The sequence below is a fragment of the Candoia aspera genome, chromosome 1, assembly GCF_035149785.1.
Source record: "Candoia aspera isolate rCanAsp1 chromosome 1, rCanAsp1.hap2, whole genome shotgun sequence".
Lineage (NCBI taxonomy): Eukaryota > Metazoa > Chordata > Lepidosauria > Squamata > Boidae > Candoia > Candoia aspera.
This window is the reverse complement of record NC_086153.1, coordinates 8,702,037-8,719,404: the sequence shown is the minus strand read 5'-3', so window position 1 is coordinate 8,719,404 and position 17,368 is coordinate 8,702,037. Positions and strand designations below refer to the sequence as shown.

General features: G+C 42.1%; 1 protein-coding gene across 10 annotated transcripts in view; it reads left to right on the top strand.

The window, feature by feature from the left end:
• The window catches only part of MSI2 (musashi RNA binding protein 2), a 527,555-nt gene that overhangs the window by 140,323 nt on the left and 369,864 nt on the right, over nucleotides 1–17,368 (top strand). For all 10 annotated transcript variants that reach the window (XM_063296967.1, XM_063296952.1, XM_063296934.1 and 7 more), the window contains exon 6: nucleotides 16,284–16,376. In XM_063296967.1, the coding sequence (XP_063153037.1) occupies nucleotides 16,284–16,376 (93 nt within the window). The remainder of the gene's footprint in view (nucleotides 1–16,283; nucleotides 16,377–17,368) is intronic.

Here is a 17,368-nt window from a genome sequence, read left to right as displayed (position 1 = left end):
GTGCTGCTCAGCCCTACGATTTGGCCCTCTGACCAAGTAGTATGTTGCCTGATGAAGTCCCTCCAGGTCCCACGGCTGAAAAGTGTATTTCCATTTAGCTTTTAACTGGACCAAAGCTGGAACTTTTCATGACACATATGCAATGACCTGGATACTTCAGTTATCTTCAGAGACCCTCTTTGAAGTGTTACAGGTAGTCCTTATTTAGTGACCGTTTGCAATTGTGGTGATGAAAAAGTAACTTTGTGACCAATCGTCGCATTTACGACCTTCATAGGTCTGTAAAGCCAAGGAAAGCTGAAGTAAGATCGTAAGCACAGTTGCCATTTCACTTAGCAACTGCTTCACTAAACCACTGTTGCTGGTTCTAATTGTGGTTGCTAAATGAGGACTACCTGTGCTGCCAAAATAAAGTGTTTCCCATTTTAACTTTGGATTTTTAAATGCCCACATTATGCTAGATATGTTTCTACATACTTCTTTATAGATACATTTTATTTTTATTGTTCATATTATCTTTTATACATAATATAGATAGAGGGCACCTAGTATCCTAGTTAAGAAATCTGCAGAGACTGAATTTTCTGAAATAGTGTGATCAGAAGACAACCCAAATGTCAAGCACAATCCAAATAATCCAAGTAATCCAAATAATAGGCAAGTTAAACAAATTGAGGTGAAATCTGAGGCACAATTTGACAGCAGCCCAGGGCTCAAGTACTAGAGGTCTAAGCATTAGAGCTAGATTAATTAAAGATCCAGGCGTATACAAGGGTCGAATCACAAATGGTCCACAGCACTAGTCTGCTACAAGGCACACTTTTTTCACTCTCAGGTCGGTAGAGCTGTCTCCTGATACAATTATTCTCCTTTAGTAGTTAACCAGCCAGAAGAGCCACTTGATCCTCCTCAGAAGTAGAGTTTTTGCTCTTTAGGAGATCACTTGTAACTGAACACCTCTATATATGACCATTCTCTTGATCTGGACAAAGGACCTGGGTTCATGGTGCTCAGTGGTGCTCAATGGTGCTTCATGGTGCTCAATGGTGCTTCATGGTGCTCAGTGGTGCTTCATGGTGCTGCAAAAACTTTATGCCGTATTCATGGTGCTCCTGGTGGTGGCCTTTCTGGATCTTGTGAAGGTCATGTTGATGTCCCTTCCGCTAGCTCAGGGTTTCTTAGTGATGGACATGCTGCCTGGGGAATTCTGGTAGTTTGTAGTCCACACTTCTTAAAGTTGCCCAGGATACTTTAGTTGGAAGGGTTTCTTGGACATCAAGATTCCTCAGAGTTCACAACAGATAAACAGAAAGCCCTCTGAAGGAGCAGTGGTGGTGACTAGGTAGCAATGAAGATCCAAGCTGAATGAGGGGAGACCAAATTACTGGGAGAACCAGAAGCAGTTTAGAAGAAGTTGCTTGCTGAGAGAAGCAGGAGCTGTTTCGGGCAAAAAGAACATCGTGGCTGAAAGAATAGAGAAGAAGATGGGAGGAAAGGTGACCTCGTAGGACACCAGTAGAGAATCCATAAGTTTCAGAAACTAGAAACTGGGTTATCAGTTGGTACTGATATACAACAATAAAATACAACTATTCAATTTGGATATAATAAGAAAACAAGGCTACACACTGCACAAGAACATAAAACCTTTTTCCAAAACAAACAAACGAACAAACAAACCAATGAAGGCATGACTTCTAATTAACATTCAATTCAAAGCCACAAAGTACTATGTTCCCTTGAGTTGTCCAGAATTATTGATCAAGTAAGATGGTAGACAAGCAAAAACAAACAACGCCAACAGAAAATGGAGATTGTGGAAAGGCCAAAAAAAAAGGCCAACAAAGTTATGCGGTCAAGATGGAATATCGGAAGTGGCTGGGGACATTCAGTGTAAACTATATGAATGCTGACATATTCACACGTTCCACCAAGGACACTCTCAAGAGCTGTGGGGATGAAGGAACAACGGTTGATCTCCCAGTTTCAGGCATCTAAAATGCAATTATTACTCAGCGCAGAAATCCAATGGCACACATTTTATGGCAGAAGTAAAAACAGAGTGACCCAGTCTTACCAAACCTAGCACCCAACGGATACATTTAGGCTGCAGCTCAGAAGATCCCCAGTCAGCTTCTGGATATGCAGGTGGCTAATTCCAGGAGCTGTGGTTCACAGCTTTCAGGATGGCAGGGTGGGGAAAATGTGTATAAATCTAGCCTTTAGGTCATGTTGTCTGCCATCCTGTAATCTTTCTAACTAATAACCAAGTTGGTATGCGATTATAGTTTTTCATCTGTTTTATCAACTCCTTTTAACTTTGTGAGTAAAGCTGGGATATAGTAGTTGAACTTCCTTTTATTTGGCATCTTGTGGTATAATCCTAGATGTAACTACTCAGAACTGAGTCTCGTCGGATCAATTGGGATTTCATTCCAACCTAAGAAAGGTTGAATGCAGTTATAACATTGACTACCCAGAGTTCTTACAGGTAGTCCTCACTTAACAATGATCCGTTTCAGACTTACGATGGTATTAAAAAAACTGACAAACAGCCAGTTCTCACACTTACAACCATTGCAGTGTCCCCACAGTCATGTGATCATGATTTGGGCACTTGGCAACTCGTTCGCATTTTTGACCGTCGCAGTGTCCTGTGGTCATGTGATCGCCATTTTTGACCTTCCTGGCTGGCTTCTGGCAAGCAAAATCAATGGGGAACCACTTGATTTGCTTAACAACCACATGGTTTGCTTAATGCCTGCAGTGATTCACTTAACAACTGCCGCAAAAAGGTTGTAAAATCAGGTCAGATTTGCTTAATGACCACTTTGCTTAGCAACCGAAATTCCAAGTCTCAATTGTGGTCATTAAGTGAGGACTACCTGTATTATTACGTAAGAAGTGATTACTATTCATTTGCCATAGATATTTGGGTTTCTTTAGCTTTTTTACCTTATAGAACGTATTTCATGATTCTTTGTGTTCTTATATAATTTATAGTTTTTTGTTCTTTCGATACTCTGTATCTTAGCCTGTTGTTTAATTTCATTCTGTTTTTGTTACTTCTTTCTTCTTCCTCACATGTTACTAGGGAGGGGAATACACAAGGAGCTGGGGAGACTACCAGGGAATCCCAGCGCTGCGGGGAAGTTGAAAAACATGCTAGAAGAGAGCAGTGGCCAACCTTTTCTATATTTCTGCAGGAAAACTTCATGGGCATTTTCATAGTCATCTGAAAGTGAGCTCGACCAGAAGGAGGCTTAGTCTGGAGAGCTTTTAATGTGGACTAGATCAGTGTTTCTCAGCCTTGGCCACTTGATGAAATGTGGACTTCTTCAAGGTTGGCGGGGGAATTCTGGGAGTTGAAGTCCACACATCTTCAAGTGGCCAAGGTTGAGAGACACTGGACTAGATACTTGAAATTGGAATGGAGAGCAAGGTAGCTATAGTAATCAGCTAGAAATACATAATACCAGCAGAGGCTAGAAATATTATGAACATCCTTGTGAGACAGCTATAGATGCATATTAATAAAGCAAGTATCAGTAGGTTTGCACAAGCTGAAAGCTGCACTTTCATACTGAAGAAAAAGATTTACGTCAAAGTCTGGGAATTTTGCTAGGTTGTTCTTGTTCTTGATTCCATGTCCCATCATGTTTTTGGCACCCTGATGCCCCACTTTAAAGATAGCAGCCCCTGTCATCTTCAGCTCGGTCAGGGTGCATTCAGTACGGTAACGCTCCTTACTACAGCCTTTCTCATCCTTTTGACCCTGGAGGAACCCTTGAAGTATTTTTCAGGCCTCGGGGAACCCCTGCCCATTCAGGCTCAAGTATAGGCCGGAAGTTACAAAATTATTATATTTGTTTCATGGGTAGGCCTGTATAGATGCGTTAACGGTGTTCTTAAACTGAAAATAAAGAATGAAAATTACCTCTTTAATGTGAAGTTGCCCGAATTAGAAATAATTTTTTAAAATAAACTGTGATCTCCCAGGGAACCCCTAGGGACCTCTCGCGGAACCCTGGGTTTTCCCGGAACTCTGGTTGAGAAACCCTGCCTTAATTTGAAAATTGAACAGAATTCAATTTTGTATTGTTTTTTATGTGTTGTTAGAGTCTTATCTAACAGGGACGCGGTGGCGCTGCGGGTTAAACCGCTGAGCTGTTGATCGGAAGGTTGGCGGTTCGAAACCGCGCGGCGGGGTGAGCTCCCGTTGCTCGTCCCAGCTCCTGCACACCAAGCAGTTCGAAAACATGCAAATGTGAGTAGATTAATTGGTACCGCTTCAGCGGGAAGGTAACGGCGTTCCGTGAGTCATGCTGGCCACATGACCCGGAAGTGTCTATGACAACGCCGGCTCCAAGGCTTAGAAACGGAGATGAGCACCGCCCCCTAGAGTCGGACTCGACTGGACTTTACGTCAAGGGAAACCTTTACCTTTACCTAGAGTCTTATCTATGAGATGGGCGGCTATATATATCGGTTCAATCCAATCCATCAGTCAGTGAAATAAAAGGATTTTGTCTACCCTTACTAACAATGGCCTTGCTGTGAGTGGGTTTTCTTAAAACAGAGACTATTACACTGCTAAATAGTAGCTCCACGTGGGGATAGCTGGTACTGTATACCGCTCCTCCCATGTATAGACTGTATTAGGCCCTTCTGCCATTTGGATATTATTTTTATTTTTATTCTTATTTTTATACTTACTTAAAGGGTAATTATAGATTTATATATTGTATTTATATTGTATGTTCGTTGTTTTAATTGATGATTTTGTCGTTAACCGCCCAGAATTCCCCGATGGGAGGAGATGGGTGGGGATAAATCTAATAAAATAAATAAGTAAATAGCCTTTTGAGACTTGCCACCAATGTGGAAGCATTCTAGGCGTGCTAACTCTCCGGCTACTTGTCTTTTGCATTCTGCTTGAGAACAAGCGTAATTCAGTTACAAGTTCACTTTTCCCATTAGGCAAGTTACATTTTAATCAGATGCAACGTATTCTCAACGCAGAACACAGTGGAGTAGGAAATGTAACTCGCTGAATATATAGTGATTTCTGCTGTCTTGCTCCAAAACCATTTCTCTCCCACCCATCGTTTATAAATTTTAGAAGACGCAAGCGCCAGAGAATGATGACCCTGGAGATTAGATAGACAGGATACTTCCCACTCATCTGTGCCCTTCTCTTTCTTCATGTAATTTTGATTTGCGTGAAGAGAAGTATGATGTACATTTTCATCTTTAGGTCTAATTAGTTTCCTCTGAAGTTGAAATTAATTTTGGCCATGTGTGATGTAGATTAAAAGCTCTTTATACCGTTTTAGTCCTCCAGACACGGTGAAGTTCTAGGCTAGAGAAGACCAAGTGAAAGTCACAGTTAATGGAGATAACACCCAGCAAGTTTTTTTCTGGTTTTTAATCTTCAAGCTCAGAACGTCTGTGAGATTCCTGTTTTGTCAAATTCTGCCTGAAGTTGGATCCAAGCAAAGCTTGGAGTAATTGTAACTGCCTCAACCCCGTGAACTGAAGAAGATGAGAGGACGTCTCTGTTGTTCTAATATTCAGAACCCTCCCTTCCAGCAAACACTGATCTCTAGATCAGCCTTTCTCAACCTTTTCACTCTGGAGGAACCCCTGAAATATTTTTCAGGCCTCGGGGAACCCCTGCACATTCAGGCTCAAAGATAGGCCAGAAGTTACAAGATTATCACATTCGTTTCATGGGTAGGCCTGTATATATGCGCTAACAGTGTTCTTAAACTAAAAATAAAGAATGAAACATACCTCTTTAATGTGAAGGTGCCCTAATTTGAAATAATTTTTTAAATAAATCATGATCTCTCAGGGAACCCCTAGTGACCTCTTGCAAAACCCGAGGGTGCCACGGAACCCTGGCTGAGAAACCCTGCTCTAGACGCTTGTATTATTTTTGTTTGGCTAGGTCAGTTTAGGAACTGACTGTTGGGGGAGATGTACTGTCTGGCGCCTTACAATGTCTATATTGGCAATTATTGACAGGTACTCTGTATAACAAAAACTAGCATTTCAGGAAAAAGGATTTTCCCTTGACATTCTACTTTCCTCTGTATATAATGCTTGGCACAGAGAGACAGACATTCAGTAGTGTGGAAGTTCAATTTGAAGTGGTGTAGTCTGGCTCAGGCTAAGTAGTGAGATAAGTATCTAAATAAATCTTAATGAGTTTTCATTGTCTTTCTTAATAAGATTTCTGCTGTGGGGCAGGTGGATTGTAATCTACCCCGTTTGATTTATGCTTTGTGCATGTAACATGGGCAGGATTCTGTCTTTAGTTGAACTCCCAAGCAATTGATTCTGTTGTGCTGCACAGACTGTGTTGCTAGGGGCAAGCTGGAATTTGGAATACTGTCTGTTAACCAGATCCAACTGCCAGTTAATAGGGTCCAGATTACACACTAGAAGCTGGCAGGTGAATGAGAAAAAGTGGATGGGGTGGCAGCCTAGGGATAGAACTGCTGTTTGGCATAAGGGAGATCCCAGGTTCATCAATTCTCAGTATTTTCTGAAAGACTTTCCCGCACCCAGTGTTTTCAAATGCTTTGTGTTGACTCTAGACAACAGAATGGACGAGGCACTGCTCCAGAGGCAAACAATCCCAGATGACCTGGACAGTCATGTAGTGGCAACAGAAGGAGGAAGCTAATAAAGCTTAGTGTCCTTTTTTCCCCCCTTTTGGTGAATGAATAAAATGTGGGGAATTCATGGATGGTGCCTACAGCAGCTTATCCCCACCTCTTCTTCTGTCTTTTCTACCCTCCTGATAGCTGTGGTGAGTAAAGAGAAAACAAGACCTGGAGAACGCCTAGTTTGCACAGTCTTCCTAGTACATTCCTGTTTCAGAAGCTCTATTAACCTTCTCAACCCTGTTGGCGTAATTGACCAAGTGTTTTGTTTCACAACCAAATGGTCCCCCTTTGAGTTGATTTTTGGGTTGGTTAACTCTTGTATAATACTTTAATCTTCTTTGACCCAGTTAATTGTTCTTTCAGCCTCTCTCTGGTTGAAGGGAAGGCCATGTATCTCTTACCAGAGGTCTGCATCTGCTTGCCAAAACTCATAGGAAATTAGGTTGAGGGCCACCTTTGGGGCCTCAGGTTGACCACTCTGTTGAAAGGCTGAAATCAAAGTTGCACTCATTGCCTTGTTTATAAAATTAAAATAATTGCTATCCCCATTACTATCTCTTCCTTCCCCCTGCCCTAAGTTGGACTCCCTCACTGTTTTCATCTCTTCTAAAATCCAAAGGAGTGATGTGCGGATGGTTGCAACTTGTCGCCTTGCTTGGAAGTAAGGTCACAGATGAGTATTGGAGGCTGAAGGAAGGCAGTGACATCTGCGTCAGCTTGTCATGATGGAAAGGACAGCTGAGGCAACAAATAATTTGTATTCTTTCATGGAAGGGAACAGGTATAGCAACACAATTCAGCTGTCTTTTCAAGAAAGCATGGAATGCCATGGCGGGACTTAATTCTGTGCCTTATTTTGAATCAAAGAGCTGCTTTCAAAACAATTTCCTGCCTTTGAATGCCTGTCCAAACATTAATAGGCTGTTGCTGTGCATTTCGTTGTCATTACCAATACTTCTTTGACCAAAGCTACTGAAGCAAAGGGATCTTTCCCCCCCCTTTTTTACTCTTTTACCTTCCTTCATAAAAGAATGGCTCTTCTTCCCCACCACTATTTTTTTCCCCTTGAGATGCTGCATATCAAATTGATCATTAAAAAAGGGGGTCTTTTTAGAATTAATTGCCTCCTCCATTTCCCCTTGATTGCCGTGTGTGCCTGGGTATGTAGTGTGTGTGTGTGTGTGTGTGTGCGCGCACGCGCACCCACACTTTGGTAGAACATCAGATGTTTGGCCCCGTATTATATCAAAGCTTGGTATGGAAAAGGTCCCTGACTGGTCTGCAAATGGTTTAGTTACGAGCCTGCTTCAGCCAGCTCTTATTTGTAAATGACAATTTTCTACAGCAAAATATATGCTTAGACTTCAGTTGTAGAGCCATGGATTGCAGCCAGGAGAGGAATAATTGAATTTTAATGCTGCTCGGTTTTAAGGTGATTTTATTTAAAAAGGAGCGAATTAAGTCACTGAAAGATGGTTAGGAAGGGAGTTTGGTGGGGCAGGGGAGGGAGTCAGCATCGCAGCCAACTTTTAATAGCATTTGAAATTGGATGGTGTTTAATTTGTTCCATACTCAGTCTGGGGTTCTTTGTGGGTAAGGCTACTGATTGTAGTCCAAGTGCAGTGCAGATCTTAAAAGTTGGGTTTTTTCCTTCTTCTTTTTTTTCTTTTTGCTTTTAATGTGCCTGCATCTAGGCATACGATACTTCTCTGGCTGCAAAGAGGTACCTGCCAGCATTCCCTAAATCAGTTATTTCTTCCTAGAATAAGAAGAAAAGTAGTGGTGTTTGAGAGAAAGAAGATTCGGGGGCATGAGGCTTTCAGGGCTGTGGGGTTTCAGCTGTCCAGGAGCTTTTCTCAACAGGGTAAAGGCTGACTCTGATCCTTCTTTTTGTACATGCTCTGTGACCACTAGCTCTGAGCAACTTTCTACGGGAAATTGACCCAAGTCTTCATGCATGTCAAGGCCCCAGAACTGAAGATGTATGATCACCAAGAGTCCTGTTGATCTGCAGTGGGAACTGAATGAATGAATACAGGAAGTCCTCGTTTAGTGACTGACCCGTTTAGCAATGATTTGCAGTCACAACAGTGATGAAGAAGTAACTTTGCAACCAGTCCTCACATTTACGACCTTCGCAGGTCTATAAAGCAAAGGAAAGCTGAAGTCATAAAATTGTGATGTTTCACTTAGCGACTGCTTCACTTAATGACCAAGTGCCAGTTCCAGTTGTCGCCAAATGAGGACTACCTGTATATACATATATACATACTTTCAAATCACCCATGCAACCACAAAAAGGTTTGGATTTATCTTGGCTTGTACCCAATGTGTAGGACAGGCATTGACCAGTTTTAGCCATATGTGGTTTTCTGTGTTGCTTTTCTTCCTGCCTACCAATGTGGGTTAGGCAGGAGTCCTCTGGATAGATAATCTTCAACAGGAAAGGCAGATGCATTTTGATTCAGAGGACCAAAGTCAGATGTTGGCTACAGCAGCACCCTCATCCAGGTTGGGGGCAGTGTTGCAATTTCCTCTCCTTTCAAACATTGTTTAGTGTCTGGGTTTCCCCTGTATCTGCCAGGAACTTACAACTTCCTTCTAATAAACCATTTTCTTCTGTGTCATCTTGGTTATGTCAGCAGCTTTCTGATAAATACATTTCAGTTTTCCTTAGTGTTGTTTTGGATTCCTTCCCCTCTGCTCTACAGTAGAATATAGATAAAGGGATCTGAGTATGTGTCGAGAAAGAATATGGAGTTCAGCTTCTTTAATAACTAGCTCTTTACCATACCTGCTGTTGAAAAATATATGGCGTTTTTATGTTTCTGGGTTCACACAACGTTGCTTGGCTAGTTTGTGATTCCATGTGATGTGTGAATGTTCAGTTTGATTAAGTTTTGTGTTTTGTGAATCTAAGCAATTGGGTTGGCTGAATAAACCATGGTTCAGTTAAAGGTTAGCATGTCATGAGAGCGCAGTCATTGTATCGTGGAAAAACTAATACATTGTGAATCATGCAATTTCGGAAGGTGGTTGAGGTGAAAGCAGCTTGGATTGCAGTGGAAAAGGGTTGACAATGCTGACATAGAAATGGGACCCTTGTGGATATGAACATAGGTCTCCATATGTAGAGGAGTGTATGTGTGTGTGTGTATGTGTTGTTTATTTATGGCTGTGCACGAGCTCTAGTGTCAAGCTTCATGCCAGACACTAAACCTAGAATCTGTAGGTACTTATAACCCTACATTCAGAAACCTCATATGTATGCAACTCACAAGAATGAAGCCATAGAGAGAGGGAATTCAAGGCCTGTATATATATGTCTGCTTTGCAGGGTTCAAATTCTGGGCCTTTTCATTCAACTTTTTTAATCAATGGAAACTTGGTGTACAGTATTCTTCACAACCCTGAGATTGGGAGCGTCTTCTCAGTGTTGACCAGTGCCATCTGGTCTGGGAACTGTTGGTTTCTACCTTCATTCCTTGTACCTGGGGGGCAAAGAACAAGGGTTTTGGAGCTGGTAGATCCAAATCAGTTCTGACAAGTTTCCGTTATAGGGGAACCTCATAGGCAAAACCTTTATAGTAGCAGAGTCTTATGCATAGATAATGAGAATTTGTTTCCAATGGTGTGTGATGGGTCTTATTTTCTGCAGTTAGAACAGCTTGTGTGTTCTTCATCTTTTGATCCACCCTTCAACTGGAAATAGGATTGCACCTTTATTAGTTTAATCATCTTGTTTTTACTGTGCGAAATCTATAAAACTTTGCATTGGAATACCTGCCTGGAGGACGACACACCTTTTTCATGTGATGCATATCCATTTTTATGGCATAATTCTGACCATTTTGGAAAAGACAATCACTCTTGTATGAGTGTGAAGGCAGAAGGCCTCTGCTGAGATGGTACTGTTATCTGCAGTCCTTAATGGATACTTGTATTAAACATTAATATATTTCTAAATCATTGCCTGGTTTAATCAAGCATGGATTTTGTTTGTTTGTATTTTAGTTTACTGAAAGAATTTTTAATTGATGGGTTGCAGATCTAGCCTGTTCCAGTTCAGAACTACTGTAGTTTGGAATCTTGGCTGCCTTAAAATTTCTTATGTTACCTTTTTGGGAATAGTCTCACATGAACAATTCACAATTTGTTTGTCAATTAATTATGAGATACTTTCCTCTTTCAAATGTACATACGTGGTGCCCAATTGCACTTTGCCTCTTAAGGGGGAGGAAATAAATCCTACAAGATGTAAAAAGTCATAATTCCTCCTTTTCTGCCTCTCCCTGAGTCCAGTGCAAATGAAGCAGGTGGGTTAGCATATGTCTATTTTGGGGGAATTGTAAATTTCTGGAGTCTTAATGCACCGTTGATTAAAACTGATTGTGTTGAAAAATTGCCTGTGTACACACTCCACATTTGATAGGGGAAAGATACGTTTTGAACTTTGATACCAGACCTGAGCCATGGCTGAAATGGTGTCAGGAGGCAATGTTTAGATCTGGAAGGCTAATCCAGGAAAGATTATTGTTCAGGCAACTCCCTGTCTATATAGGAATCCTTTATAGATTTTCCAATTGAAGTGAGCCACTAGCCATTTATGTGGGAGGGGACAATTCTGTAGCTACCCAAAGGCATTTCTGGTTGCTTTCTCAGCATCTTCTGGAATTTGGCATTGAATTCCAGAGTGTACCAACCATAGAGTGCTTCAAAGTGCTGGTATGGGTGCATGTATTCCAAAAAGTCTCAAGAGACATGTCTGCCAGAGAACTGATCAAGGGAGTGATGTTGCAATCTTAGTCAGGTTACATTCCTAATATTATGGTAAAAGTCAAACACATGGGTGCTGAATATGACAGTAGTTTCAAGAAGAACAGAATGAAATCCTAGGATTGATTCATTTCTCCAACATTTTAGAAGATACTCACTTCCTTGGACTTAGGGCGGTTGACAGTAGAGACAATATGTACATTCAAAAGAAATGCAGGTTACTATTAAAAAAACCAGAAATGTTAGTACTCATCACTAACCCTACTGAGAGTTAATGGCAGTCGTCAGATTAGTTGTTTCATTCTCTGGGTCAGATTCACATGATGGCCCACACAACTACTGAGGCTGCCCTCTCAACCACCACCATTTCCTGAGAAGCTCTCCAACAGCAGCCACCACACCTTGGGTGCTAATTGCAGCCAGGGTGATGCTGGAATTCTCCTTCTCCCCCACTGCTTCTCGTCTGCTGCCTCTGCTGCTTGACATTCACTGGCTACCATTCTTTGTCATTAGATTGGCTTGTCCACTAGGTTCTTCTTCTCCAGATCTTTCAGCTTGTTCTTCCAGCTGGCTCATTCATCCTGGTTCACATCCCACTCTTCTTCCCTCATGTCTCCTAACCTTCCAACCCATACACCTACCACAACACACATAAGTTGTCCTTCCCCAGCTGTCTAACACCTCATCTCCCCAACTAAAAATTAAATAAAATTCATCTCACCTCATAGTTACACTGAGAGTGTGCAACTGCAGGGACTTCTTAAAAATAAATAAATAAGAATTAACAACTGCTTAGCTTCTGTGCAAACCTCTACATGCTTGTGAGTCAAAGACATGGCTTAATTCAGATCTTTTTCAGTTATGCTGGTTGGGGATCATGGGATTAAAGTCCAGTATTTTGCAGGAGACCAGGATGGAGCGGATTGCATTAAGAATTAATTTTTTTCTTGAAGGCTTAAAACTGTATAATAATAGAGGTTATCTACTATGCAGAACTAATTTTAGCAACCGGGTGGAGCCAAGGAGTTCATTTTGGCCTGGGGTTCTTCTAGGAGTGTGTTCTTTTGTTATTTTCAACTCTGTATGAATTTTGATCTGTTGAATTTCCAGGGGGACTCGGTTTAAACTAGTTATCCGATTTTACCTCTGAAATCAGAGTTTGCCAAGTTCTCTTATTCGTTGAACTGACTCTACTTGTTCAGTTGCTCGGCCCTTCTTCTTGCACATCACTTTCAGCTTTCACTTACCTGCAGCTGAAGCATTCAGAAACTGAAGACTTAGTATGAGTGAAGACTTTTTGCAGATTAAACATGTTGAGCTGCGGTGTCTCTAAAATGCTACCTGCATTCATAAGCGAATAAAGTACTAGCGTGCCTTGCGTACACTAACCAAAGGGTGGGAAAGACTCCCAAGGCTTGGCCAAAATCAGTTGTGAGAACTATTGTGCGAACTGTTAAGAATAGAGAACTGAGAATAGTTGTGAGAACTATTAAGCAGTGGGACAGCTTGCCTCCCGGAGTTGTGGATGCTCCATCGCTGGAGGTTTTCAAGAAAAGATTGGACAACCATTGGTGTAAGACGGTGTGAGGATTCCTGCCTTGCACAGGGGGTTGGACTAGAAGACCCCCAAGGTCCAATCCTATGATTCTATGATTCTTCGAGTTGTAGCGTACCATCCGAGGTTTCCAAGGGCATGAAGGGCACTTCCTATCCTGTACTGCATTTGGTGGCCCTACACAAGTTAAAGACTGAAAGTTCTTTGGCTGGGTAGTGTGAGTTCAAGCTAAAACCTTCTAGCGATGCTGTTTCCAGTCAAAAAATAATGTTCTCTTTGTCAGCTTCTCATCCTGCACACCTCATACCTCCCACTCTGAACTGCCTAAGCCACACATGAGACACTCTCACTAAAATTACTTTTTAATTGATCCTCAGAGAGTAAAGGAGCACTCCTTCATGCAGCGCAAGTCACAACACATTTGCCGCTGTGACCAAAAGGCACTCTAGGTTGCTTTCAACACCTTTTAAGGTTTTACTACAAACCTTGAGTGATTTGGGCCATTGTTCTTTCTCCTCAGCCCTAGTGTTCTGCCCTTCCCTCCTCTCAGAAACCTTTTGAAAACCAAAAGGGTGTGTGTGTGTGTGTGTGTGAGAGAGAGAGATCTCCATGCTGTAATAGGTTTTACGTCTGCCTCTGCGCAGAGCAATATTTTCAAAAATGTCTAAAGTAGTATCCCTCAGATCCTTCCACACCTGTCAGACTACACCATCCATAGCCCTGGACACTATGGCCAGGGTGGTGGAAGCTGTGGTAGAGCACACGTGGACTTCCTCAGGCTGGGGAGATGTGGTGGTGTGTGGGAATGACCTTGGGAGACAGGAGGAAGAGCCGCAGGCTAGACAACGTTCAGATAAGAGGCAGCTGAGCCCAGAGAAGGAATGGGGGCGTAGGAAACATCTCAGAAGGGACCCTCCCTGGTTTCTTGGCCTGTAAAAGCGAGGGGGGAAGAGAGGTTCTTTCGGACTTGCAAGATTCTGTTCATGCAGCCTTACAATAAAGGTGGTGTTAGTACTCATGATTGGTGTCTGGACTACCTTGCAAGGCTGACAGAAATGGAGTTCCAGAGCCTGGGAGAGCAGCACAACCCCTGCCCTGAAACAGGGAAATCCCCTACAACTGCTGCTTTATTTATTTATTTATTTATATTTATTTATTCATTCATTCAATTTGCACAGCCGCCCATCTCAAACCAGTGACTCTGGGTGACAAACAATCCTTAAAAACAATTAAAACAGGTAAAACACAATACAGAAAAGAAATTAAATACAAATACCAGCCAAGAGATATTATAATACATTGGTGTCAATAGAGCCAGGAAATGGGGCCCTTCACACACTTGGGGCCCCAGGCCTGGGCATATAACCTGGTCTTCAAGGCCTTTGGAAAGGCCAGCAAGGTCAGGGCCATCCTAATCTCAGGATTAGTCCTTGAGGGCAGGGTGTTCCCCGTAGGTCCCTCTCAACTGCTTCTTAAAGTACCGCCCCCCCCTTTTAACCATTCTTCAGAATCTTTTTTTTAACCTCCATTTTTCATCTGTTTTTATTGCCTGTGGTGTCATGAACTTCATCATCCAAAAAGACCAAGAGCCATTGGCTGGGTTTTCACTGAAAGAGCTCCACAAAGTTTTTTTTTTGCCTCAGGTTAATGCACCATCTCCATTTTATAAATATTATTAGTCACTTGCAAACCCTTTCACAATATGAAACTGTCTTCTTTATATTCTTTCTAGGCTTCTGAGACCTGCAAAAAATATGTATCTGCCTCTCACTTGGAGGCTGTACCCCAGGGCTATTCTGCTGGCTCAAATTTACCCAATACTTTCCGTATTCTGAGCACATTAGACGATCATGAGAACATGAAATGAGAATGAGGATGTGACCCTTACTTCCTTATCCTTTTCCTTTTGGGCCTAGTCAAAATGTGCAGGACAATTGGTGGCAGTGCTGGTGGAAGTATCATTTTAATCGGTCCCTCAGGTTAACAACTGCAACAACGAAAACAATCCTCTGAGCAGAAAACTAGCAGGGGAAGGGTTGGCAGCCTTTTCCTTGTTGTGGTAGCTTTCTTCCCACTTTGACCTTCCTGGAAGAACATTTGATTCTTCTCTTTGCAGTCTGAAAGCTCATACTATAACTTAGGCCCAATCTGGCACATAAACTAGTTGCATTCAACTACAACTCCCGTAGGCCTCGAGGCTATCTGAAGTTGTGGTGGAATTCATCTGGAGAGCAAAAGTTATGGGAGATTGGTGGTATGCATTTCTAGAGCAACGTTTTCTCCCCATTCTGTGTGGTGTTGACCAGGCCTTTGCCAAAGGTGGAATAGCTGGTATTGACTGGGGTACAGATCCTTGCTTAACCAAGAAACTTGCAAGCCAGATTCAAATGCACTTCATTAGCATAAGATGATGAGGGGGTACCCACATGGCATAAGATTGCCTGAAGTGTGTGGTTTAATTAAGTCATGAGCTTCTGTTGGAGACAGAAAGTGTAACAAAGAATTGTCTCAATCCATCTGTGGAGATACAAGTGGTACATTCCCATATGTTTCCTGCGTTTAGAGTTGCATATCTGGTATGAATGGGACAATTTCTGAAGCTCTTCCTCCACCTTCGAGTTAAGGAGATGATTGGATATGCATGCATGGGGTCTTTCCAACCTGACCTTATCCAACTAGTTTGGCTGGGAGCTGATGAATTTATAACCCAGTTCTCCTTAAAATGGGCTTCTTAAGCCACAGGATTGGATCTAAGAGGATCTAAGTGCATTAAAATGCATTTTATTTAACTCAGCTCAAGGTATCCAAAGTCTTGAAATACTACTTTACATGTACCATCCTGAGCATGTAGGTGGAGGGCTGGGACAACAAGGAAGGAAGGAAGTTCCTGAAGGAAGCCAGCGTGGGAGACTTAGTTTGAAGTTGTGGTGGTCAAGCTGCAAGACAATGTTTAACTGTAGCTGATTTTTGGTTTTGTGTGAGGTGGGTGGAGGTGGGAGGCATGTAAGGAAGCTGCTTCAGAATGAAAACATGTATTAAAAGAAAATAGCCAGCAGGCACCAATGCCTAAATGTTACCATCAAAGACTGTTAACCAAATAGCAGCATATCTTTGAGATGAGTTGAATTGAATGTCCTGTATGTTCCTTTTCCGCAGAGGGAGAGATTGTTGTTAACGGGATTAAGCATAGCATTGGAAAAATATATCTGTGGCAGACCTTGTTTTTGAATAATCTGGAGTAATGCTCTTTTCCCCTCTTTTCTAACTTTTTACAGATGGTCACAAGAACAAAGAAAATATTCGTAGGTGGATTATCAGCTAATACAGTAGTGGAAGACGTAAAGCAGTACTTTGAGCAGTTTGGCAAGGTAAGGTCTGACGGGGTCCCCTTTTTTGCCATGACTTTTTGGAATCTGGTGGACCCCCCTTCAGCTTGCTGTCTCCCAGAATTACATTTGTGTATCTCTCTGTGTGTATCTTTGTGTCACATTTGTATCCAGTTAAGCCTTACAATGCGTCCACAGTAAGCATACCAATGTGATCATTTCCACTAATTCAAGATTCTTATGGCAGTGTTCTTAGGGGTAAGGTGGGTATGTGTTTGTGCATACGCATATGTGTATGTATATGTGTACACCCTGCATGAGCCTAGTGCTTTGCTTGCCTATCCCTCAGTCTCACCCTCACCTACTACCTTGCACACAACTCTGGGTACCATGTGGTCCTCTGCAAATACCAGAGGTCTCCACATGTTGAACTTCCTGGCTTTTATCAGTGTGAAGGTGGTGGCCAGATCTATCACTTGCAAGGCTTGTGGCTGCAAATTACTCTTGTGGTATGCTTGGTTTTTGTATCATATACTTAGAATTGAATTTCCTTTTTGGAGTGTTTCTTTCAAGTGAAGACGTATTATACCATATGTCGGACAGACAGGCATGCATACGTATCTCCTAGTGTCCTATTGTTTCACTAGCTCCATTGGAGAAGCTGTTCCTCAGAGAAATCTAGTATTTCTTCTTTTCTGGCAATGTTATCTAACAAACCTCAGGCTCAGCTGATAAGGCTGCATAGGTTGTGCTGCGACCTTTTTCCCCCTTTATTTTTAGTCTTGCAGTAGCTGCTGATAAAACAATATAACGGTCTCTTGACGCCATGTCCCCTTTGAACCGTTCTAACAAATAAGAGGCCAATCCTTGGGCGTAGCTCCAGCTTTTGTCCATTTGGGTTGGAGTGGCTCCACCATGTGTGTCCAAGGTGACGGATTTCAGGCCTGCTCTGCCAAAGATCCTCTGTGCCAATCTGACAGAAGAACAATCCTATTTTGATTGTGACTATGTGCCATCAAATTGGTGACCACATA